General features: G+C 33.8%; 4 protein-coding genes across 6 annotated transcripts; 1 reads left to right on the top strand and 3 right to left on the bottom strand.

Annotated features, from left to right (window-relative positions):
• Positions 1–41: 41 nt before the first annotated feature.
• On the bottom strand, positions 42–5,837 carry LOC123681815 (sporozoite surface protein 2-like). The gene is made up of 3 exons (XM_045620116.1): positions 5,563–5,837; positions 968–1,051; positions 42–839 (listed from the first exon to the last, which is right to left on the bottom strand). Exons 2-3 carry the CDS (start codon positions 1,038–1,040, stop codon positions 127–129), a joined length of 786 nt encoding a protein of 261 aa, XP_045476072.1. The 5' UTR covers positions 1,041–1,051; positions 5,563–5,837; the 3' UTR covers positions 42–126.
• On the top strand, positions 5,223–17,230 carry LOC123681814 (embryonic polarity protein dorsal-like). 3 transcript variants are annotated; one of them, XM_045620114.1, is made up of 6 exons: positions 5,223–5,411; positions 12,622–12,937; positions 13,119–13,297; positions 13,360–13,595; positions 14,194–15,809; positions 17,106–17,230. In XM_045620114.1, exons 2-5 carry the CDS (start codon positions 12,660–12,662, stop codon positions 14,962–14,964), a joined length of 1,464 nt encoding a protein of 487 aa, XP_045476070.1. In that variant the 5' UTR covers positions 5,223–5,411; positions 12,622–12,659; the 3' UTR covers positions 14,965–15,809; positions 17,106–17,230. The 3 variants fall into 3 exon arrangements, with proteins under 3 accessions (XP_045476070.1, XP_045476069.1, XP_045476071.1); XM_045620113.1 differs by lacking the exon at positions 5,223–5,411 and adding an exon at positions 11,013–11,166; XM_045620115.1 differs by lacking the exon at positions 5,223–5,411 and adding an exon at positions 11,250–11,518.
• A 1,673-nt stretch (positions 17,231–18,903) lies between these two features.
• LOC123681809 lies at positions 18,904–21,174 on the bottom strand. Its single transcript, XM_045620106.1, has 2 exons — positions 20,809–21,174; positions 18,904–19,636 (listed from the first exon to the last, which is right to left on the bottom strand). The coding sequence occupies exons 1-2, from the start codon at positions 20,861–20,863 to the stop codon at positions 19,137–19,139; spliced, it is 555 nt and encodes a 184-aa protein (XP_045476062.1). The 5' UTR covers positions 20,864–21,174; the 3' UTR covers positions 18,904–19,136.
• A 138-nt stretch (positions 21,175–21,312) lies between these two features.
• Positions 21,313–23,192, bottom strand: LOC123681806 (5-methylcytosine rRNA methyltransferase NSUN4). The gene is made up of 4 exons (XM_045620103.1): positions 23,058–23,192; positions 22,044–23,000; positions 21,607–21,863; positions 21,313–21,516 (listed from the first exon to the last, which is right to left on the bottom strand). Exons 1-4 carry the CDS (start codon positions 23,139–23,141, stop codon positions 21,372–21,374), a joined length of 1,443 nt encoding a protein of 480 aa, XP_045476059.1. The 5' UTR covers positions 23,142–23,192; the 3' UTR covers positions 21,313–21,371.
• Positions 23,193–23,269: the final 77 nt, after the last annotated feature.

The raw sequence follows: 23,269 nt of genomic DNA, 5'->3' as shown, positions 1-23,269 counted from the left end.
GTGGATTTTCATTGATCTTCAATTAAAAATAGAAAATACGGAAAAGTCACATCAAAAACCCATTTATTCATACACATAAACACAAAATTCGTTACAAGAAATATGGCAAAAAAACACTACCCCTCCCTAATGCTTATAGTAGGGGTTATAATTTGGTTGCGTGGCTCCGCCCCTAGGAGGCTGTCCGAAAGGCCTATGCGGATTGCTATTGGTTGCTGGTTGCCTTGGGTAACTGGTGCCGTTGTTGCGGTAACCCTGGTTACCGGCTGGATAGTTGGGATAACTAGGATTGTTTGGATATCTAGAATTATTCGGGTAAGTGGGGTTAGTAGGATAGGCGGGGTTATTGGGATAGGTTGGATTGATTGGATAAGTGGGGTTATTGGGGTAGGTTGGATTGGTTGGATAGGCGGGTTGTCTAGAATTAGGGTAGGCGGGGTTGTAGGGCCTTGTGGCGTTCTGGTGGTTTTGATAGGGGTTCTTCACGGTTCCACCCTGGGTCCCGAAGGGTCTATGTGGATTGGTTCCGTAGTTGTTCTGGCTCGGTAGATTGTTGTGGTTTGGGTAGGTTGGTAATGAGGAATTGTACCTGTTGTTGTAATTTGCGTTATTGACGCCAGATGGGTAACCGGAATAGGACATGTTGTAAGGACCGGTTCCTATAGGATAGGGCTGGTTGTTGCCTGGTTGTTGGTAGGGATACTGGGAACCGCTGTTGTAGTTGTTTCCAGGCTGTCCATAATTGGGATTTCTATTGTTGTTGTAGTCTGAAACACCGGTGAGACTAGGGTAAAGACGTGAACCTCCTTGCTGTTGGGAGTTATATCCATGGGGGGGACCTATAAATTAATTTTTTTTTATATATATATCGTGGAAGTTGTAAAAAAAGTCACTTTAAAAAATTTTAATTAAGTTTTGTAGATACTTAAAAGGTGCTTTACTGCAAAATAAAAGTAATACTACTAACTGGTAGAGTCTTCCTCAGCACTTAGCGATAAAGCTGCGCTCATCAGCACCGCTACGTATATTATCCACCTCATTTTCCAATATCCTGAAAATGAATATAATCAGTACCTGTTGGAGAAAAAATTGTGATATCGTATATGAACTGGATAAGTTGAACAGATCAAGGTTTTATTGCTCATTTATCCTTTATATGTCCTTGGTGAAATGCATTATGTGTTAATAAATGTGTCACCCTGATACTCATGCGATGTGAATTTTTTTCAAGTTGACGTTTTCATTTCGTCTTTTTCTCAAGCTTAGCAGCTCACCACAAATTAGTATTACTGGGAAATATGATGGTGGGTAGCTTCAATAAAGCTACTTGAGATTCCCTTCGAACAATATTGAAGGAATGCGGTTTTATGCATTTTTATCAATAAAATAATTGTTTGTCTTTGTAAGTTTATTATTCAGAGTGTGAATGACGTCTTTGAACGCTGATTTTTTATTGCCTTACTCAGAGGTTTTCTACATTGATTTTTCTCCAACTAGTTCTCACGTAATACTTCTGGATATATTATGACTGGGACACAGTAACAAAGCCTACATAGAACTAAACCGGTTTTTCTAAGCTCTGAAGCCTCATAAACTCCTAGAAGAGTCGAGATAGAAAATATTGAACAAAATTAAGTTTCTTTTTGATAATAAGAACTGATGGATTTTCCAATAGTATTGATACAATTTGAAATGGTTATAATTTCAACAATGTTTAGGTATTATTTTTTGACATTTCTTATGTCATTTGGACTCGGTAGGTTTGCCATTTAATCGTGGTAAGATACACGCTTCAACAATGTTTAGAAATTGTTAAATTGATTTATCAAAGTCAGTGCTCATTTTCGAATAGTGAGAGAAAAATTCATGAGCAACATTAGTCAGTTAATCACTATTCGCTATTTTAGTCGACATATTTTAAATCAATCACTATATTTTTTTGAATTCCTCTTCGCAGCATCCTTTATAAGATGGAAATTAGTCTGAAATTTCGATTTGATTTCTGTTCATAAGGGTATATTCAAATCAGATGTCACTTTGACGTGCTACATAGAAAATGGTGAATACGGAAGTTCATAGAATTAAATTTGAATCATGTGTCACTTTGACGTCTTTACATAGAAATTGGTGAAAACGGATGTTCATAGAAGAATATTCAAATCAGATGTCACTTTGACGTTCTACATAGAAAATGATTAAAACGGATGTTCATAGAAGTATATTTAATTAGATGTCACTTTGACGTTTTACATAGAAATAGAGGAAACAGATGGACATAGAATAACTTATATGTATTTAAATTAGATGACATCTAACATAGAATAAAGTGAAAACAATTGTTTTCTTAGATTATTTCTATGATACAACTATGCAAAAGCTTCCATACCTGTCAGGATTTTTTCTACTGTGAATTTTATGATGTGAGAAGAAATAAAGCGTTTCAATTGCAGTGTTTTTCTAAAAGATGTCAATGATCTTGGAATTATGGAAAACTCGAAATTCTCCTTCGATATAGTGAAAACCGTTCAATTTGCGTGGATTGAATTTATTTCCTGATCATTCCCCAGATGAAACCAGTTTTGAATTCCCATTTCTTGGCCCATAAACCTGTTACCAACAAAAATAGGCACTGGTTCTTCGAATGTTTATATCGGTTCGTACAACTATTGGGATATCACCTTGAATTTTTTTTTTGGTTAGATTGGAAAAGCTTCTATCGCCGAAAAAACCCATGAATCTTGCAAAAAAGATGCTGATGGGTATGGTGCCACCCATCAAGTGAAATTTATGTGAATTATGAAGTGTTCGAAAAAAAAATTAACAAATTTTACATGAAGGTTTATATTATATTAGCATATACCATTTCATGGTGTTATAACTCAGTAATCACATGATTTTCTCCTAAAGTTTCAATTTTGAAACTTTTAATTAGGTTGAAGATTTTTTTCAATAATTTTTAAATAAAATTGTCGAATTGTCGAATGAGATGTAGTCGTAATAACGTTTTGGAGATAAATCAAATGAAAAAACAAATCAATTGATCGAATTAGGCAATTAAAGATAATTTCATTATATTTATTAAGAAGACATCGAATTGAAAATATTTTCTCGAAAATTAAAAATTATTCATTTTTTTTTGTAAAAAACGAAGTGTTTTTGACTGAACTGTTTTCTAGTTTTCTAGAAAAGTTCAAATTTTATGTACCTCTGGAATTGTCGATTTCAAAAAGGTTCAAATTATTATTTTCCAAATATTTATCATTGGAAATAATGAAGGAAAAATTTATATTTGATTTCTTTCGCTCGTTTTGAGTGTATTTAGCCCCCTCATATTGTCTTTGTCCAATTTTTCGATCTAACATATAATTTTTATCGTCAAAAGTCGTTATCAAAAATTTTTCTTCAAGTTAATTGTAAAATTCCTACCCCGTAATCTTAATTTCGTCTTTATGAATGGACCAAAATGGGAATTTCCGAATACTACTGTAATTATTTAAGCCAAAGACGCTTAAATTCCATGGGGAAAACCCGTGCGTCAAGTTCTGATAATCACATCGACAGTTCGGTCAGTGTTGCCAACAATACGATAAATTCGGATCGTGCAAGACGAAGTTTCGATCTTGGAAATCGATTCTGGGATCGGAATCTCAGGCAGGAATATTTATATTGAATTAAAAAGGGAATAAAAAAAAAATCATTATCTTTTTACCTCCTGAAAATTACACAGTTTATATTTCAAAATGTGTGTAATATGTATTAGGCCAATTGAAAAGTCCCCGGTCTGATGCACAGATGGCGGTGCTAGTATTGAATCCATATGATTTTTAGTTAGTACCAACCTTCAAAACGATTCGTGTCAAAATTTGACAGCAGTCCGACCATTAGTTTGTGAGAAATTGCGTTGTGAGTGTAGCTACTTTTGTTATTTGAAAAAAGATGGGAAAAAAGGAATTTCGTCTTGCTTTTTGAAGGGAAAAAACAGTTGAAGCAAAATCTTGGCTTGATGAAGAGTTTCCGGGGTCTGCACCAGGAAAATCGACCATCATTGATTGGTATGCTAAGTTTAAACGTGGTGAAATGATCACCGGAGACGGCGAACGCAGTGGACGCCCAAAAGAGGTTGTCACCAACGAAAAAATCAAAAAAATTCACAAAATAATTTTGAATGACCGTGAAGTGAAGTTGATCGAGATAGCAGACATTGTGAACATATCATCTGAACGTGTACATCATATCATTCAAGAATATTTGTACATGAGAAAGTTGTGTGCAAAATGGGTGCCGTGCGAGCTCACAATCGATCAAAAGTAACAACGTGTTAATGATTCTGAGCAGTGTTTGAAGCTGTTTAAGTGCAATAAACCTGAATTGTTGCGTCGATCTGTGATAATGGATGAAACATGGCTCCATAATTCAACTCCGGAGTCCAATCGACAGTCAGCTGAGGGGACTGCTTACGATGAACTGAATCCAAAGCGAGGAAAAACACGGCAGTCAGCTGGCAAGGTTATGGCATCAGTATTCTAGGAGGCGCAAGGTATAATATTCATTGATTACCTCCAAAAGCGCCAGACCATCAACAGCGATTATTATATAGCGTTATTGGATCGTTTAAAGGATGAAATTGTTAAAAAAACGAGTAAAAACGGCCCCATTTGAAGAGAAAAAGGTGTTGTTTCATCAAGACAATGCGCCGTGTCACAAATCAGTGAAAACAATGGCAAAATTGCATGAATTGGGCTTCGAATTGCTTCTGCATCCACCGTATTCGCCAGATCTGGCCCCCAGCGACTTTTTCTTGTTCTCAGACCTCAAAAGAATGCTCGCTGGAAAGAAATTCAGCGCAAATGAAGAAGTAATCGCCGAAACTGAGTCCTATTTTGAAGCGAAAGACAAATCGTACTAGAAAAATGGTATCGAAAAGTTGGAAGATCGCTATAATCGCTGTATCGCCCTCGAAGGCAACTATGTTGAATAATAAAATCGAATTTCGCCAAAAAAAAATGTGTTTTACCATGGTAGACCGGGGACTTTTCAATTGGCCTATTATAATCGAAAATAACTAAACACACGAGTCTGATCACGTGATCTCGCTCACGCAGATCCTCCCATGACGCTGTTTATGGTACTATTGGCAACAAAGCCAGATTTTTTGATACGAAGAGTACCTGTCTCGATTTCAAAGAAGTCCGAGCAGAATTGCGGTGAAAGTTTTGCAGCCGGATCAGTCAGTCTTATGAAACCGTTCAGAGAAGGATCTAGCGTGCTTTCCGTTGACCAGTATACCGCGCGTTCGCTGTGAAATCCACACGTGGAATCTCAAAGTTCATGTTTTGAATACACATATGCAGTTCATGCTACAGACACTTGTGTGCAGTTTGGATTTAAAATAAAAAGAAAATCAGAAAAAGGTACGTGTCTGTGATTCTCAATTTGGGCACTGTTGAAAGTTTTGACAGATCAGTTGGATTAAGTATAAATGTCAATTTTTGCGACTTAAAAATGGAACTTGAAACTTAAGAAAGAAAACTTACAAATTTAATTATTTACTACGATACTCACAATTTTTCCAAATGAATGAAGATGGATTTAGGCTCTTATAAGATCTTACTGATGATGATTTTTCTGCTTGTTGTTTGGTTGATTACACTATAATAACATCTTAATGTTGAGCACTGAGTCGCTTTTGGTATAACAAGATGTGAAGTTTATGCTAGTGGCTTCATTTGTTGATGACCTTCGGTAAGATGTAGATAATACGGTCAACTAACATTGAAAACAACTTCTTAAGTCATCGTTGTTAGGAAGTTATCAAGTTTGATTGTCGTCTTCAATATGAGACTCAATATTTCAGTAAAACAGGACAAATTGTAAGCGGTAAATGGGCTTCAAATCATTTTTATTGAGTAAACGCTGCAAAATTTGCAGCAGCAGTGTGTTTATGGTAAACGTTGTTTACTTGATGTAATGTTATTCAAACACTATAATTTTAAATCCACTTGAATGGTTTTAATTCATACACAGAGTGTTCCTAAATTGGTACATAGGAAAATAGGAATTTTTATCATGTGATATGTATTTTTTCTTTCCTCCAGAACTACACTTTTTGGTTTCTTGTAGTATCTGCTACCGATTTCGAGAAAATATTTCAAACAATCCTCTAGTAATCCTCAGGAAAATCCAAGTTATTATAAACATCCATTTAGTTATCTGTTATGATTAAATTAATTATAACTTCTGGTACTTATTAACCCAAACTTTGGCGAAGATTAATAAAAATCATCACAAAAAAAGTGGTACTACAAGAAACACCCTGTATCTCGAAAACAAAGTATTAAAGGATTTGAGGATTCTCTTGTTTTTCTTTGTCCTCCTTGATCTTTTTCTTTTCATTCAAAAACACTGTCTATTTCTTGCTAATCTTGTTATTTTTTTCCTCCTGCACAACAGATAATTTCCCTAATTGTGAAATGGACCTATTAGATGAGATCATCATTTTCAAATTAAATTCTGTTCAGATTAAATTTGTGTTGTGGTTTTCGTTTTGTCATTCATTCATATAATTCTGAGCAACTATTTTGAAAGGTAGATAACAATACCACAATATTTCGAAGCTTAGATAGCTTTTTGAGTGAATTGATGTGATTCATAAGTAAAAGAAGGAAGACACAAACATAATTATTTGAAAACATCTCTTGTATGGATTCAACTCAAGAAAATTTAATTAACAATGAAACAACAACAAAGAAACGCTCAACCTATGAATTTTAATGTATTGAACTTTCAGATTAGTATTGTTGCTTTAGGAAAACAGTCCCAGAGCAATAATTTTCCAATACATAGAAAAATTAATCCCTGACATAGAGCGTCATTTTAAATTATATGATTGCTATCGTAAAAACTTGAAGAATAAGAACACCATGATTTATTGTTTTTGCAATTATTTTCTATGAAATCTGGTGGTCCACCAATTTACCACGATTTAAATACTATAGGGAAAATTTCAATACATTTTTTGAGGGGTTGATAGTTTCAGAAAGTTAGAATATCTACATCTTAAAAATAAGTTTACACATACCTCTTTTAATACTTAATATTTCTCCGAATATAGATGAGGGTTTTTATAGTAGAAAGTTCTGTTAATGTCCTCGACCTTCTCGGTCAGCAAGTTGGATGAAAGTATACATTTTCGAGTGTATTAAGATCTTGATATGCCAGGTGTTTCTTAAATTCAACTCATTAATTGAGAAATGTTCGAAATGTACGAACATTTGAAGGAGACGATACAAAACCTTAGTTGTTAGTGATAGTTAATGCCTTGTATTGAAGAATTTAATTAAAAAAAAAATTAATCAATGCCAGATCATTTTTTAAGGTTAGTACTAAGCTTCAAAAGAGGCGTGTCAAAGTTTGGAACCTAAAGTTGAGTCTGGACCGAGATATTTAAGGTTGAATGACGCAACATTTGTTGTTATTTGAAAAATGGATAAAAACGAGTTTTGTGTATGTATAAAACACTGTTCTTTGATGGGAAAATACTGTGCGAGCAAAGGAATGGATTGCTCCATCGACAACAACGCTCAAAAGGTGCTTCAAGGACAGAAATTTGGCTGTAAAGAAGAATAACTGCCTAGGTTGAAGTTTAATTCAAAAGCAAAGACTAATCTTTCTACAAAAAGGATTTAGAGATGCGTTGGAGTATGAAGTCGAATTTTCAAGAAAAATGTGTTTTTACTGGTTAATTAAATTAAAGATTCAATTAGCTATTGAAATTAATGAGCGAAAACTTTGGTTATGAAGAAATAATTTCGTTCAGCCTTTTTTCGGTGCATAATTTTTGTTGGACCACCCTGTAGACTGTCAACACCTGTGAACCTGCACGGATTTGAGTCAACCTTTACATATTAATGAGTTGTGGTCGATACTTCGATAGTGTCTAGTCATAATTGTGAGAAAGTGTGGTTTATTTTTGGTAGGGATTTGTTAAGTCATGGCGTCGAATGATTACACTACTTATACAGGTGTCCCGAAAGTATCTAGCGCACTAACTTTCAGAAAAAACTATCTAAATTTATTTATAACAACTTATCTCCAAGTTCATTTTATTTTTTCAGTTATTAGTATCTCGGATATTTTTCGAAGATACTGCATCATCATTAGATAGTTTACACGCATCTGAATACGTAACAAAGTTCCCACTTGATTCATAAAGTAGTAGTTGAAAATCCTGGAAATTACAACTCGAGAAAATGAGGTAATAAATAAAATAACTCAATCGATTTAATTAGTCAGATTTAGCTTAATTGAAATTTAAATATGTATTTCCCATTGCGAAAAGCATGCAAAGGTTTGAGGAATCCAGAACAGAGGTGTGTAACTTTTTTTTTTTCGTTCAAAAAGTAGCCTACAATTATCGAACATAAATCGCGTCGTGTAGGGTCACCTTTATCCACGGGAATCCCAAACAATTACGTATCGAAACCACTGACGTCATAAGGAGCGCGAGTCTGTGCTCTCTGGGTTTTCAGAAATACTGGGCATGCCTCCATGGAAGGCATGTTGATGTATCTACTTCGATAATTATGCATGTACATACATTTATTTTTTTTTTATGAGCTCAACAATGGGTCTTCTCTATTCGAAAACAAATTAAATAATGTCTACTAAGCACATGCGAGACTTATCTCGTAGCAATCCTATTCTGTGGTTTGATTCTCTTTCGCAATTCGTTCTTTTTATCTGATTAACTTTTCTGAAACTTGAGTTGAATTAGTAGATAATATCACCGTTTTGTTCAGCTTTTCTGTCGATTCTGGTTGTAATATTTTAAATGAAACTCGTCATTAGGATGTGTTTATCTCGTCGTGGATTCCCACCTTTAAATTTGAAGTTCAAAATGAAAATTTTCCAATGAGAGGTTTCATTTTGAATAGCCCTCTATCTGGGAAGCTGTCGCTTTAAAAGTTGTAATATTTTGACATTTGACAAGTAAAAACTACGCCATTACTAAAAATGGAAGGATATCTACACGCTTCAACAACGCATTGAAATTGGTCAAATTCACTACAAAAATGGTTAAAATTTTGCAGTCACACTTTCGAAGAGGTAAACACAATTGGCCACCGAGATCTTGTGACTTAACACCTGTAGACTTTTTCTTTGGGACCACGTGAAAGATGAGGTATATGCCAATGCTCTACAATCAACTCAAGACTAAGGTCTTGTTGTGGTTTCCGACCTTTAAATTTGGAGTTTACAATGAAAAAATGTGTTTTCGTATTGAATATCGTGAACATTTTGTATTTGAAATTCTTTTTCTAATTCTAGATCAGTTCGTTCATTTACTACCGTTATATCAAATAAATACTGGCCTATCTTTTTTTTATCGAGATTCAGTATTATATTATATTACAATGATACAACTTCAATATTATTCATGAATGTTATTTGTCCAGGTGTTCAATAAAAATGTGTTGTTATGGATTGATATTTAATTGTCGCTTGATGAATATCATATTGCGTTTTTGTTGTTGCATTTATACCTACTGCGGATAAAATCAAGTATTTACAAATTTTCAGTGGACCATTAAGCAGCAAGATCATAATTATTCAATATCTTCATTATGTATACTTCACTTCCAGGAAAAGCAGTTTTCAGAATTTGAACCAAAACAATCTATTATTAGTTCTTTGGAACTCCTTTTTTCACACAGCTGTGTTGTCGCATGTTCAGGTAAATACGTTAAAACGGGAAATATTAGTAATATGTCAATACGCTCTTTTAGTGTGACGTCACACACCGCCATTTTTGGTTCTCCTGTCAGTGTTCGGAATCCAAACAAACAAATTGTCATTCAAATTAGTACGGTGTCGTTGAAGGAATTGGCTTATTTTCATAAATAAGAATATTTGAGGAACGATTTCAGTATTAATTGATAGACAGAAGGAACGAGGTTAATACCAGTAAGTTTGAATCCTGTATGATTCCCCAGATTTTGTAAAAAGCCGTGTTTATTAGTTGAACTTCAAGTTCGACCTTACTGGCATTAATATCGTGCCTTCTGTCTATCAATTAATATTAAAATCGTTCCTCAAATAATCTTATTTATCAAAATGAGCCAATTTCTTCAACGACAACGTACTAATTTGAATGACAATTTGTTTGTTTGGATTCCGAACACTGACAGGAGAACCAAAAATGGCGGTGTGTGACGTCACACTAATAGTGCGTATTGTTGGAAAGACAGGCCCTTGATATGTATGACAACTGACACTAACGACAGATAACCAGCAGTGCCAACACAAAAATAATAAACCTGAAGCTATTTAGACTTAAGTGCCTAAAAGTATATAATATTAAGAATATTTTATTTTCTTTCATTTTTTGTCATAAAGTGATTAGTGTATCGGTTACTTTTCAAAAGGAACTGCATCTTGTTACTTGAGAAAGTTTCTTAGATACTATAAACATGTCAGTAACAAAGCTATAGCTGAGAGACATTGAACATTGAACAAAATTAAGTGTTGCCACTGTAACCATTATAAATTGAATCAATCATATTGGAAAACCCTGTAGAAACCCAAAGTGAAGATACTTTTTAAGGAAGTAGCTCATCAAGTAACTATCTTCCAAAATGGATTCAAATACTAGTGGATGTATGGGCCCATAACTTATTATCACTTGAAGAAACACCACTACATATATGTTTATTATTCATTATTTTGCTTTTTATCAGAATATAACTCCTTCAAAATAACGAATAGATTTTTATTATTTATCATATGATGTTTTAACGCAAAAATATCTTTGACATCAGTCAATACCTGGGCAAGATTAGGTTAGATTCTTCTTAATCACTGTAACTTCTTCTAACCCCAGTTACTATAAAGGTAATCATTTAGAACTGCAGAAGACTTTTTATGCACAATCCTTTTGCCTGTCTTATCTATAGATAATAAAGATGATACGATCGTCAAGTCTGACAACGTCGCCAAAACCGACTTTTATCTCGTTTTTATCTCTCTCTCGCATTTGCTGGGAGATCCATTCTGTTATGCTATTAATTCATGTACAAACCTAACCTTTTCAGCAATTTTTCAAACAGATATGAGTTATGTTTTACGGTTTTCCCTAAGAGGTTGACCATTTTCATCTGACACACGTCGGTGAGTTGATTGTATTCCATCTACTGGCCAGTATGAATGCTAATTTTGTTGCCTGATTAAAAAAAAAACCGTATGTATTTATATTTCGGTGTCTCCAGTTTTATGCACTGCCAATAGCAAGGTCGAAGTTATTTTGTCTTCGTTCATGTTTTAGAACGTAGTTTGTGTCAATTTAGAAACGGTTGTGAAAGGTAAAATCTGTGTTTTTGTTTCCGGAAGAAGACTTATTACATGTGTGGTTTAGTTACGTACAAAACGTGGTGTTGGATTTCGGTTGATTTTTCGTTCAGTTTCTCCTATACGAATAAGGGTGCCCATACACGGTGGGGTTAGTACTTTAGCTATTGTTGAGGTAGGTGTTTATTATACTTGCTATTTTTAGAATTACTGGTTTGTACCTCTTGAAGGTAGGCAGTGGTTTAAATTGCGTCGGATTAGTACCAACTATATCATTAGAAGAGAAATGGAAGAATTTTTGAAACTTACGTTGTATTGATTTTAATAAAAGACGTTCCCTTTGAATATCTTAGTTGAAATTTGGTTATTTGAAATCGTTTGAGGAAAAAGAATCTACTCAAAATTTACGCTTTGGAATACACATATAATCCAAAAATCGAATTAAAAAAAATTGTCCATTCATTGTTCAAAGATGTTTGGGAAAATATAAGAGGTATTTGTATGAAATTAATTACAAAAATTAGTTGTTCAACTTCATTGATGCTTTTAGCTTGGGAACACAATCCATGCATTTTTAAGGCAAAAAACCAAAGAATTTTGAAAATTTATATCTGCAGAAATTGAACACATTGTTCCATGGAATTTTGAACGTGTATTGCTATGATTGTACTCAATTCAATATTTTTTACCGCAAGATTCTAGCTATTATAGTTTCGGAGTTGTACTTTTTTTTATTTTCTTTCTATATTTTTTTTTGTAATTGGTCCATCATTTTCTAATAATTGGCAATTATGTAGAAAAGGTTTGCAATCAAAATTAAATATATCTTGTGAGCTGTTACTACTTGTATGCAAAAAGAATTTTAAAGTAGTTCAAATAATTTAAGTTTATCATAATTTATAGTTCTCCATAAGGTGTTTTCATATTTCTACTCGACTAATTTGACCTTGAGATCATAAGCAAAATTTATGATACACAGTTAAACTTCATTAATAGACTGCGGAAATTCGAAAATTTTATTATATGCTCGTATATTTTAATTTCCTGAAGAAGAAAAGGTGAAGGCCACCACTCCTTAAGCTGTACGGTCTAGCATTGCTTAAACCGTTGAAAAAATAAGCAAATTATGTTCTTAAAAACAATATGGTGAAGTGGTTTAATTATCTATGAATCAATTTTCAACCAAATTGAACACAAACAGTAACATCTCTACAGTCTTATACATATAGCTTAAAAATTATAACACTCATTTCTACAATTCGATATTTTTTCTTTCAGTTCCTTCTTTGTTTTTAACCGGCCAATGATCAGCAGCAATGATGTTCAACGGTGGCTGTGAAATCCTACAACCCACCTCTATACAGACCATAGAGAACAACACAAGAGCGAAACATGACGCCTACGTGAAAATCATAGAACAGCCAGCGCCAAAAGCACTACGATTTCGTTATCTATGTGAGGGTAGATCAGCCGGTTCTATTCCTGGTATATCCAGTACACCTGAAAACAAGACTTTCCCGGCTATCCAAGTGGTAGGATATCAAGGCAGAGCAGTTGTGGTAGTCTCTTGTGTCACAAAAGATCAACCTTATAGGTGATTAATTCATAATAACGTAACATATGTTATTCTGTGATATATGGACATAGAACAACATATGTTATTTACCATAGAATCAAAATTTATGAAACTTGAGTCATAGAATCGCCATCAGATAGTTTTAAAGTGTAAAAAACCGTTGAAATTCTCAAATTGATTAATAATTATATATATCCAGGCCACACCCCCACAACTTAGTTGGAAGAGAAGGATGTAAACGAGGAGTATGCACACTGGAAATACCGACTGAGACGATGTCCATCCAGTTCTGTAATTTAGGAATACAATGCGTTAAAAAGAAGGAAATCGAAACAGCCTTACGTCTCAGGGAAGAAATTAGGGTGGACCCCTTCAGAAGTAGGTCGACAATCACCACAATCCGAATTGAGAATAAGAACTATTGTTCTTCTTGTTTTCAGCCGGCTTCAACCACAGAAACCAACCAACCTCCATCGACCTCAACTCTGTGAGGTTATGTTTCCAGGTTTTTCTGGAGGGTGAGAAGAAAGGCAAGTTTACGGTACCACTTCCTCCGGTGGTCAGTGAGCCAGTTTACGACAAAAAGACAGCCTCCGATCTGGTCATTGTCAAGTTGTCGCACTGTGTAAGTGCCGCAGATGGAGACAGACCAGAGATTATAATGCTCTGTGAGAAGGTATGACATTGCTAAGGGTTTTTCTATGGTGTGGGGGATTACTTTTGAACTACCGGTAGGGCTATGATCATATTTTTATAAATTCGAGAAAAGTGACTGAATCTGTTGTTCATTTTGTTCTACTATTAAAGTTTTTTCAAAATGCTCAAGGAATGACATATTTAATGATCTTTCAGCATCTATCTATCTAAATTGTAGAAATAGGGTCGTGGTGTTGTTCAACAGCGATTGAAATAATTAATTTTATATCGTGTGTTCATTGGAACTACTTAAGAACAGTATTTTAATGTCAGTTTATGTCAGATGACAGTTTTGAATCGATCTTGCAATCACCCTATGGGTCAAACTTACACATGATTAGTGCTTTAGATAACATGGGGATTATTGAATTTCATTTAAAATCTTATTAATTTCAATGGTTTAAATTAAAACAGTCATTTTTCAGAATCCTTTCAACTTATATTATACTCTAAGAGCATTAGTTCTGTGATTCTTTAATAGTATCATCTAGCCTACTGTGCAATAGAACTAACAGGGCCAAGTAGTTCGTTTGCCTCGTCCTGGAAGTGGTACTTAAGCGGGTATTTCTCTTTTTCAGATCACAAAAGAAGACATACAGATCAGGTTTTACGAAGAACGGGATGGCATGTTGATATGGGAGGATTTCGGAGAGTTTCAACCGGCCCAGGTGCACAAGCAGGTTGCGATCTGTTTCAAACCTCCCAGATATCACAATTCGGAAATCAGCGACCCCACGAAAGTTTTCATACAGTTGAGGAGGCCGTCGGATGGCGCCACCAGCGAACCAATCCCCTTTCAATTCCTACCGATACTACCTGTGATAGACAAGAAGAGGAAACGCGCAAAATTGGACAGTCTGTTGAATCTAACCAACGAGATGGCGCTGGGGGGCAACTCACCGTTCCTGAACATAAAGATGGAGCCTAGAGAATGCAGTTTCCCTTGGACACAAGGCACGGTCAACTTGATGCCTATGAACGCGAATGTGCCCAGTTTGCCGACGGCCGGAGCCCTGCCTCCGATGTCCTGGAACCTCCCGTACAGCCCGAACATACAGGGTGCTCAAATCAGTCAGCCGACTCCAACGAACCTCATGGATAGCGGTGCTTTGAGGAGTCTTCTGGACCTGGACTCTCACACCGAATTCAAGCAGATTAGCTTGAATTCTGGGGAGCTGGGGCCCTATGAACCAACCCTGGACGTGACCAATCTCTCCGATACCCTCAATACCAACCTGTCTTTGACCGACATTCAGGTGGGAGACGATCAGAACATGACGGATAGTTTGACAAGGCTTGCCAACAATACGATAGATAGAATATGTCAGGGAACGAACAATTTCAAGTAGTATTTTGTCACATACAAATTCGAATAGTTGGCTGTGTGTGTTTACAATCCAAGCGTCAATGTGGCGGACAGGACTTTTGAACTACTCGACGCGATTCTGTGAATATTTTTCTATGCATCTCGACAATTGCTCATTCAAGTAGGGAAGTTCGACCGAGGACTTTATGATTTATTTTGTGATTTTCAACAAGTGCACTGTTGATATTTCAATTAATTCGACTAGTATGGATAATTTATTTGATTCATACGATTTCATAGCGATGTATTCAATTGAGAATGGGGTTCGTTAGAATTTTATTCTAGCTTCACAGGAACTTACTTTGTAAAGAATAATAATCTATAAATCACAAAGTTTGCCCCCAAATTTCATTCAAAAGATTTAGATAAAAATCTCTGTGAATTAAGTAGTCCTTTTATTGCTTTGTTCGATACTGAGAATAGTAAAAAAAAATTCTAACGAGTTCCGGGATCAAACGAATAACTTCCAAATTTTAATTCCTTATGGAAACAATCATGCTTTTTGAGTGTTTGGATCGAACAATTGTAAATAGTGATTTTAATTCGATTATACCTACATGAATCCAAAGATCTCCCGATTCAAACTGAAAAAAATATGTTGCAATGTATTTTTTCATTGATACAGAAAATTTTCATCGATTTATTAGCAGAGGCAGAAGATAAAGTGTTGCTGCAGATAAAACTCATCGAAATGATTTTAACAACTGGATGGAAATCGTACCAACAGTTCAGAAGCTGCATAAGATTATCTGTTCGGCTCATCGAAGAGATAGGAGTTCCAAATTTACTTTCAGTCGGGAACTTTCAGGAAAGATGATAAAATGTAAGGTATGTATCGAAATTTCTATCCAATCATTTAGAAATCATAATAACCATATGAAAAGAGAGACACGATCTACATTTCCATACAGGGTGTTTCTAAATTGAAGGTACAAGGGAAGTGACCGATTCTTCGGATCATTTTAAGGAAAAACTCCTATAAACATGGGCCTTGTATCTCAAAAAAGAAGTGATTACGGGCCCATGTTTATAGGACTTTTTCTCTTCATGGTATCTAAGGAATCTCTCATTTTCCTTTGTACCTCCAATTTAGGATCACACTGTATGTAACTGGTGTTTTTTTTCGAGGTATATAACTTTAAGTTGGCATTACTGTTCAATAATGGTGACCTATTTAATGTCAAGTGATTTATTCTCAGTTTGGTTTGGCAATTCATCATGAATAGACTCACGCCTGAACAACGCTTGCAAATAGTGCAATTTTATTTCGAAAATAATGGTTCTGTGCGGAATACGTATCGCGCACTACGTCCATTTTATTTTGTTTAGCAATGAAGCGCACTTCTGGTTGAATGACTACGTCAACAAACAAAACTGCCGCATTTGGAATGGAGCTAATCCTCAAGTGTATGTCGAAACACCGTTACATCCAGAAAAACTGACTGTTTGGTGCGCTTTATGGGCTGGTGGAATCATTGGTCCGTACTTCTTCAAAAACGATGATGGCCAGAACGTTACAGTCAATGGTGATCTGTATAGAGCCATGATTACTAACTTTTTCATTCCTGAATTGAACATCCATGATGTCCAGGAGCTGTAGTTCCAACAAGACGGCGCAACATGTCACACAGCTCGTGCCACAATCGATTTATTGAAAGACACGTTTGGTGACCGCCTAATTTCACGTTTTGGACCTGTGGATTGGCCTCCAAGATCTTGCGATTTAACACCACTAGACTACTTTCTGTGAGACTATGTAAAGTCATTGGTCTATGCGGATAAGCCACAAACCCTTGACCATTTGGAAGACAACATTCGCCGTGTTATTGCCGATATACGGCCACAAATGTTGGAAAAAGTCATCGAAAATTGGACGTCCAGATTGGACTACATCCGAGCCAGCCGTGGCGGTCATATGCCAGAAATCATATTTAAAATGTAATGCCACAAGATTATCTTGCGGATAAATAAAATTCATGTCAATCGAATAATCCATCGTGCTTTTATTGCTATTTGAAGTTTTATAGCTCTAAAAAAAACACACTGTAGTATCTTATATCAAAAAATTCTATCTATCTTTATTCATTCATGAATGGAAATTAATTGAAGAATCTTTTTTTACAGATTTTCTAGTGATTTGTTAGCCATTCTCTAATCAACGAACAACAGAGCTGAACGGAAACAGTTTTTCTGAACTGGGTAGTCGTAAATGTAAGAAATTAATTGTACATTCAGTTCAGCTGAATTCTGAAAAATAGCAATTTATTGAGGAAAATTCGATGTGATCAATGAAACGTTGTAAATTTTAATTTGAAGATAATGCTCAGTTTCCTTCCGTTTGAACAAATGTTTATCATTTTGCTTATTACCCGAACGAGTTATTGATAAATAACGATGAAATTTAAAAAATGATTATTTGTTCCTATAAACAATACCATTAAATGGTTAATAACTGCATTACAATTCACATAATTTTGTTGAAGAAATCTATTTGTAAATAAATTGAGATGTTAATGTATATTTTGTTATATACACAAATTTTAATGTACATATTTTCCCACATTCTATGATGTGATAATTGAAAATACTGAATTTTGCTACGAAATATATTTTTGTTGAAATAAAAATTGATTTATTCAAACCACCTTGTACAAAAAAAACAAATAGAGCAGGGACGTCGCAAGGGGGGAGGAAAATGTGAAAAAATTCCAAATATAGAATGAAAATGTAATTAGGTTGGAAACAAATAAAATGATGAAACTGCTAAGGATCGATGCATAATTTGGCATCTGCAATTTAAATACTATTCAAATAACGCATGAATATGATCGAAGCTTGATACAGAACTGGTCACACTCGAATAATGCCAGTTATTTGAGAAAAAATCAAAAATTTAAATCAAGGAATTTAGCAACAAGCCATCTATCCGCATTTTACTGAACTGAATTTTTCAGCGGCCCAACTCGTATAGAAACCTACGATGTATACTTGCTCACCTTAACCGGGTTTGAGCTACCCTTTCTAGATGGCAGCATTGAGTCCAAGAAAAAATTCAATTTGAAAAATTTTACTAGGAGAGTTTATTGCCAAATCTGCTTCAAAATTTGGTATCAAGGGTAAATCTCGATGCTTAATACCGATTTGCAATCAGATTATTCCTAGGAGGATTGTAAACCGAGATATCGAGTGTTTTGTGGAATTTTTTTTGAAAAAAAATTGGCTGCGGAGAACATTCAAAATATGGTTACATGGAGAATTTTCGATTCTGAACATAAACCTACCATCGGTTTCTCTCTAAGACTCCCCAAAGCTGAGATATTGCGAATTTTGTAGAAAAACAGGGCTTTAAATGTGAATACAATTTTTTCTGCTCGAAATCGATGCCTAATTTTGAATCTACATCCTCGAAACCCTTCGAATCCACCATAAAAAGTTCAAATTCGATCGGTCGTATTTTTCGGAAAAAACAAAGACTATAACCTTGGATAAATTTTGAAAAAAAAAATTTTTGGCCTGAAAATTTGATAGAATAAGCATTTGACCAGTGCGAACTCAAATCTGCAATTAGTTTGCCTCTAAAAGGTCTCAATTTCGAGATATTTCGAATAAATCATTCGAAAATCTGGCTACAAGCCATCTATCCGCATATTATTGAACTAATTATTCCCGCGACCCAACACGTATAGAATCCTGTGGTGCGTTACTTCTCACCAAAATCGGGTTCGAGCTACTCTTTCAAGAGGACACTGTCGACTAAAATACTCTGAAAAAAACTTGTATGATTAGGAAAATTTTACTAAAAGAGTTTATGGCCAGATCTGCTGCAAAATTTAATATAATGAAGAAATTTCGATGCTCAATACAGATTTGTAATCAGGAAATTCATAACGAGATATCTAGTCCTGTAGAATTTTTTGAAAAAACAAAAAAGAATAGCGGAGGAGGGACTTCAAAATATGATATAATGGATAATTTTCGATTCTGAGAGTTTTGGCCAGATCTATTACAAAATTTCATATTTCGATCCAATTTTTATTCACATGTGTACATTGACATAAATTAAGATTTATTAACAAACATGTTCATAATATATTTTATAAATAAATAAAATAAATAATATAAATAATATAAATAACATAAATAATATAAAAAATTTTATACAATGCCGGTGTGAGATTCTAAATCCCGCTTCTCACTAGGCTCTTCTTTCAAGGTTTTTGAGCTTTCTTGTGCAGGCAAGTTAATTTTTTGATTTGCAGTTGGGCGCCTTATATTAATTTTATTATTACCGAGTGACGAGATGTTCAACTCTTTATCGACTGGAAGCGGGCTCCGAATGTTAGGAAGAGAAGGCCGTTGAGTGCGCTTCGTAAAAGATTGCCTTACTTTATTCAAATCTTTGAATGATGTCGCATAGCTGTGTGTATTTCTTGTAAGGATCTTCTTACGAAGGTTGGTGTCTTCGTGTGTTTCCTGAAGTTCCACCATTTTGTGATAGCCTATCGAAACAACTCTGATACGTTCCAATTCTTCAAAGATGTTCCTTGTATATTTAGGTGGAGGTTCTATAACAACAAAATCTTCAAAAACTCCTTCAACCATTTCCTCATTATAGTAGGTATCTTCCCTCCGCATTATTTGAACTTTGTTTTCATCTGCAAAATCCGAAATCGATATAAACATTATTGGTTTTACAAATATTTTCAGTTGAAAAAGCACTCAATTTATCTTAGATGTTTTATATCATTTTTACATTTTTCCTGGATTTAATATTGCTGAAAAATAATCAAAATTTTTTGTAGATTCCACCCTATTTATATTTTTTTTTCACTTTGTGAGGGTATTATTTTATTTTCAGCAGAGTGTGAATGAGTCTAATTATTCATTCTGAAAAAATGATTTATTTCTAAATTTAAAACACCAAGCATTCGTCAAGGAAAAATAAATACAAATGTGGAAAACTTGCCTTTTTTCTCTTTCTTCTTGAACACTCTAATAATCAAAATTTTTTTGCAGATTCCACCCTATTTATATTTTTTTTCACTTTGTGAGCGTATTATTTTATTTTCAGCAGAGTGTGAATGAGTCTAATTATTCATTCTGAAAAAATGATTTATTTCTAAAATTTAAACACCAAGCATTCGTCAAGGAAAACTAAATACAAATGTGGAAATCTTGCCTTTTTTCTCTTTCTTCTTGAACACTCTAATAATCAAAATTTTTTGCAGATTCCACCCTATTTTTATTTTTTTTTTCACTTTGTGAGGTGAGCGTATTATTTTATTTTCAGCAGAGTGTGAATGAGTCTAATTATTCATTCTGAAAAAATGATTTATTTCTAAATTTAAAACACCAAGGATTCATCAAGGAAAAATAAATACAAATGTGGAAATCTTGCTTTTTTTCTCTTTCTTCTTGAACACTCTAATAATCAAAATTTTTTGCAGATTCCACCCTATTTTCATTTTTTTTTTCACTTTGTGAGCGTATTATTTTATTTTCAGCAGAGTATGAATGAGTCTAATTATTCATTCTGAAAAAATGATTTATTTCTAAATTTAAAACACCAAGCATTCGTCAAGGAAATATAAATACAAAAGTGGAAATCTTGCCTTTTTTCTCTTTCTTCTTGAACACTCTAATAATCAAAATTTTTTGCAGATTTCAACCTAAAATTAAAATTTTTTTTCACTTTGTGAACGTATGATTTTATTTTCAGCAGAATGTGTATTAGTCTAATTATTCATTCTGAAAAAATGATTTATTTCTAAATTCAAAACACCAAGCATTCATCAAGGAAAAATAAATACAAATGTGAAAATCTTACCTTTTTTCTCTTTCTTCTTGAACACTCTTTCCACCAAATCATCCAACAGCCCCATTTTTAAAAACTATGCACACAAACTGCCTGAATCAAATTTTGAAAATATGGCGCTCTTGAATATACGGCGCTCTTGAATATACAGGGTGGATCTTTGACTTGTACATGTATATGAGTTTTGTTCATAGAATATACATGTTTTTCTTCTTTTTCCTTCCTCGATTCGAATTAATTTGATGAATGAATTCACTAAACATAATTGTCCTATAATTTTATTACTCAGATGAAAAATGTGTTACAACTAATCAAAAATTTGCTATCAGTATGCAAACATATCTGTGAAATTTCAATAGATATTATTTTAAAAATCTAACTCACAAGAAGGGCAATTTAATTTATTTCTGATGTAAGACCTAAGCCAAATAAATGACTCATCTTTGTCTGGTAAGTTTCAAGAAGAAGATAAGGAATAAATGACTCATCTTTGTCTGGTAAGTTTCAAGAAGAAGATAAGGAATAAATAGTTATTTAATGCATTTTTGATGCAATGAACATTAAATGGTACTTATCTATTTTATTCTCTGTAATTTACAAAAATAAGTTGGTCCAAAATTTTGAGCCTTACAAGGTAAAACCAAATGACCATATTTCATAATCTTTGGACTAGCTAGCTTGAATAAACATCTTGCCATCAGTAGAGCAGGAGAGAGATCTCTGTAAATAATTTGCATAAACAATTATCATTCTATTATTTGTCCCTGTTCTTTTTTTGATTAAATTCAGCGCAAAGAATGGAATACTCACTTCACAATTACTTCAATCTTCTTTTCTTCCCATATTCTTCTCAGAGTCAAATGAACTACACCATCGTTTTGAATGGGACTAAGTGAACATGTAGAATAAACTACAATACCCCCTTCATTAACCAAATTTAAAGCGTTATATAGCAATTCACTTTGAAGTTCGGGTAATTTTAATCTTTCTTTTAGCCTCGATGGTTTGAATATGTTATTGTCATTTTCCTTTAATGAGTGTTTATCAGTAGTGCAGGGGACGTCTACCTTAAAGAAACCGTTCTCAAAATTCAAGCGTAAGACTAAATAAAAATTGTGATATTTCACAATTATTTTCTTTGAATGTTTGTACTTTCTGAAGATTTAAATATACTGGTTATCTCTGGTTTGTGAATAAACAAAGAATTGAAAATGTAAACTCAATGATCAACATGAAAAATAACTTACCAATATTCTATCAAAACTGCCATATTTTATAAATCTTCCATCTGTATTAGTAATAATGATTTTCTCTTTTTTCAAGAAGTCCTCATTGAAGTTGAATAAAAATTGTTGATAGACTTTAAACAACCGGTCAACTCTTGATTTACTACAATCATTCGAAGTGATGGTACTTGGGTAAAGAGTTTGTAATGCTAACAAACTTTTTCCACCCGGGGCAGCACACATATCTAAGAAAGAATTATTAGGTTTTAAGTCAAGGGCTAATACTGGAAAAATAGATCCTCCATCCATCAAATAATAATTATAAACTTGTGTTATATCTCTGATAGGTGAATCAAAAGGTTCGTTATTTTCTACCCCATAACTATATAGATTCAAATGTTCTGGAAAATGTATATCGAATTCTCTTTCTATACGTACAACCATATCGCTATTTTGATCTTGAAAATCATAGCTAAACTCGGGAATATAGTCTTCATTTCCTTTTATTTCAGTAGCAGGTAGATAGTCTAGTAATATTTCAGATGATCCGGAACCCTTTGAATCAAAAATTCTACTGGTATCAATTTCGGCTGTTTTCAGGCCTTCTTCAATTGATAAGTTGTTTTGGGTTTTCTCCAATGGAGAATCTGTAATTTCATTATGACATTTTTCTTCCAAAGTTCTGTCCATTTGCCATATTCTCAGCAAGTTTCTCAGTCTTTTATTTTTTGAGTATCGTTCTTCAATATACTCTTTTTCTAACTGAAACAGTTTTCTTATGTTAAGAGCACCTGTAAGTTCCAAATTTTTACAAATTTCAGGAGCATTGGCATAATTATTCACTACAGCAATATATTTCTGATTGCTCAGTAATCCTGCTCTTATTTCAGGCCATTTCTGACCAAATATTGGTTCATAAAATTCATTGAAATAGCTCAAAGCTTTATCCACAGGTTGAACTTTCTTTCGTACTACAGACTGAAATTTAAATACATTTAAAATTTTGATTTTTCCAAATTAATCAACTGTACCAACCCAATGTTCTTTTTTATGTTTCCTTCTAACATGCTTAATTGATATTTTATGAATTTCATTGAAAAGTCTTTTACAACCTAACATATCATCAATTTTAGATTTGCTTCAAATTTTTGAGAAAATTAAGTCTTAGGTTATATATTAGTGTTCTGTGGTTACTGGTTATCAATAATTATTAGTCATAGAATCTAATATATACTCAAAGTTATTAG

The sequence above is a fragment of the Harmonia axyridis genome, chromosome 6 (genome assembly GCF_914767665.1).
Source record: "Harmonia axyridis chromosome 6, icHarAxyr1.1, whole genome shotgun sequence".
Lineage (NCBI taxonomy): Eukaryota > Metazoa > Arthropoda > Insecta > Coleoptera > Coccinellidae > Harmonia > Harmonia axyridis.
The sequence above is the reverse complement of the archived record's forward strand: the minus strand, read 5'-3'. Positions and strand labels throughout refer to the sequence as shown.

Excerpts from the sequence above, each read along its gene's own strand:
- LOC123681815 (XM_045620116.1), bottom strand. The coding sequence starts at position 1,040 with ATGAGGTGGATAATATACGTAGCGGTGCTGATGAGCGCAGCTTTATCG. Across the intron at positions 840-967 it reads TGCTGAGGAAGACTCTACCA|GTCCCCCCCATGGATATAAC; the intron begins GTTAGTAGTATT and ends ATTAATTTATAG.
- LOC123681814 (XM_045620114.1), top strand. The coding sequence starts at position 12,660 with ATGATGTTCAACGGTGGCTGTGAAATCCTACAACCCACCTCTATACAG. Across the intron at positions 13,298-13,359 it reads TAGGGTGGACCCCTTCAGAA|CCGGCTTCAACCACAGAAAC; the intron begins GTAGGTCGACAA and ends TCTTGTTTTCAG. Across the intron at positions 13,596-14,193 it reads TTATAATGCTCTGTGAGAAG|ATCACAAAAGAAGACATACA; the intron begins GTATGACATTGC and ends TCTCTTTTTCAG.
- LOC123681809 (XM_045620106.1), bottom strand. The coding sequence starts at position 20,863 with ATGGGGCTGTTGGATGATTTGGTGGAAAGAGTGTTCAAGAAGAAAGAG. Across the intron at positions 19,637-20,808 it reads CAAGAAGAAAGAGAAAAAAG|ATGAAAACAAAGTTCAAATA; the intron begins GTAAGATTTTCA and ends CGGATTTTGCAG.
- LOC123681806 (XM_045620103.1), bottom strand. The coding sequence starts at position 23,141 with ATGTTAGGTTGTAAAAGACTTTTCAATGAAATTCATAAAATATCAATT. Across the intron at positions 23,001-23,057 it reads AACATAAAAAAGAACATTGG|TCTGTAGTACGAAAGAAAGT; the intron begins GTTGGTACAGTT and ends TTTAAATTTCAG. Across the intron at positions 21,517-21,606 it reads AAGATTGAAGTAATTGTGAA|AGATCTCTCTCCTGCTCTAC; the intron begins GTGAGTATTCCA and ends AATTATTTACAG.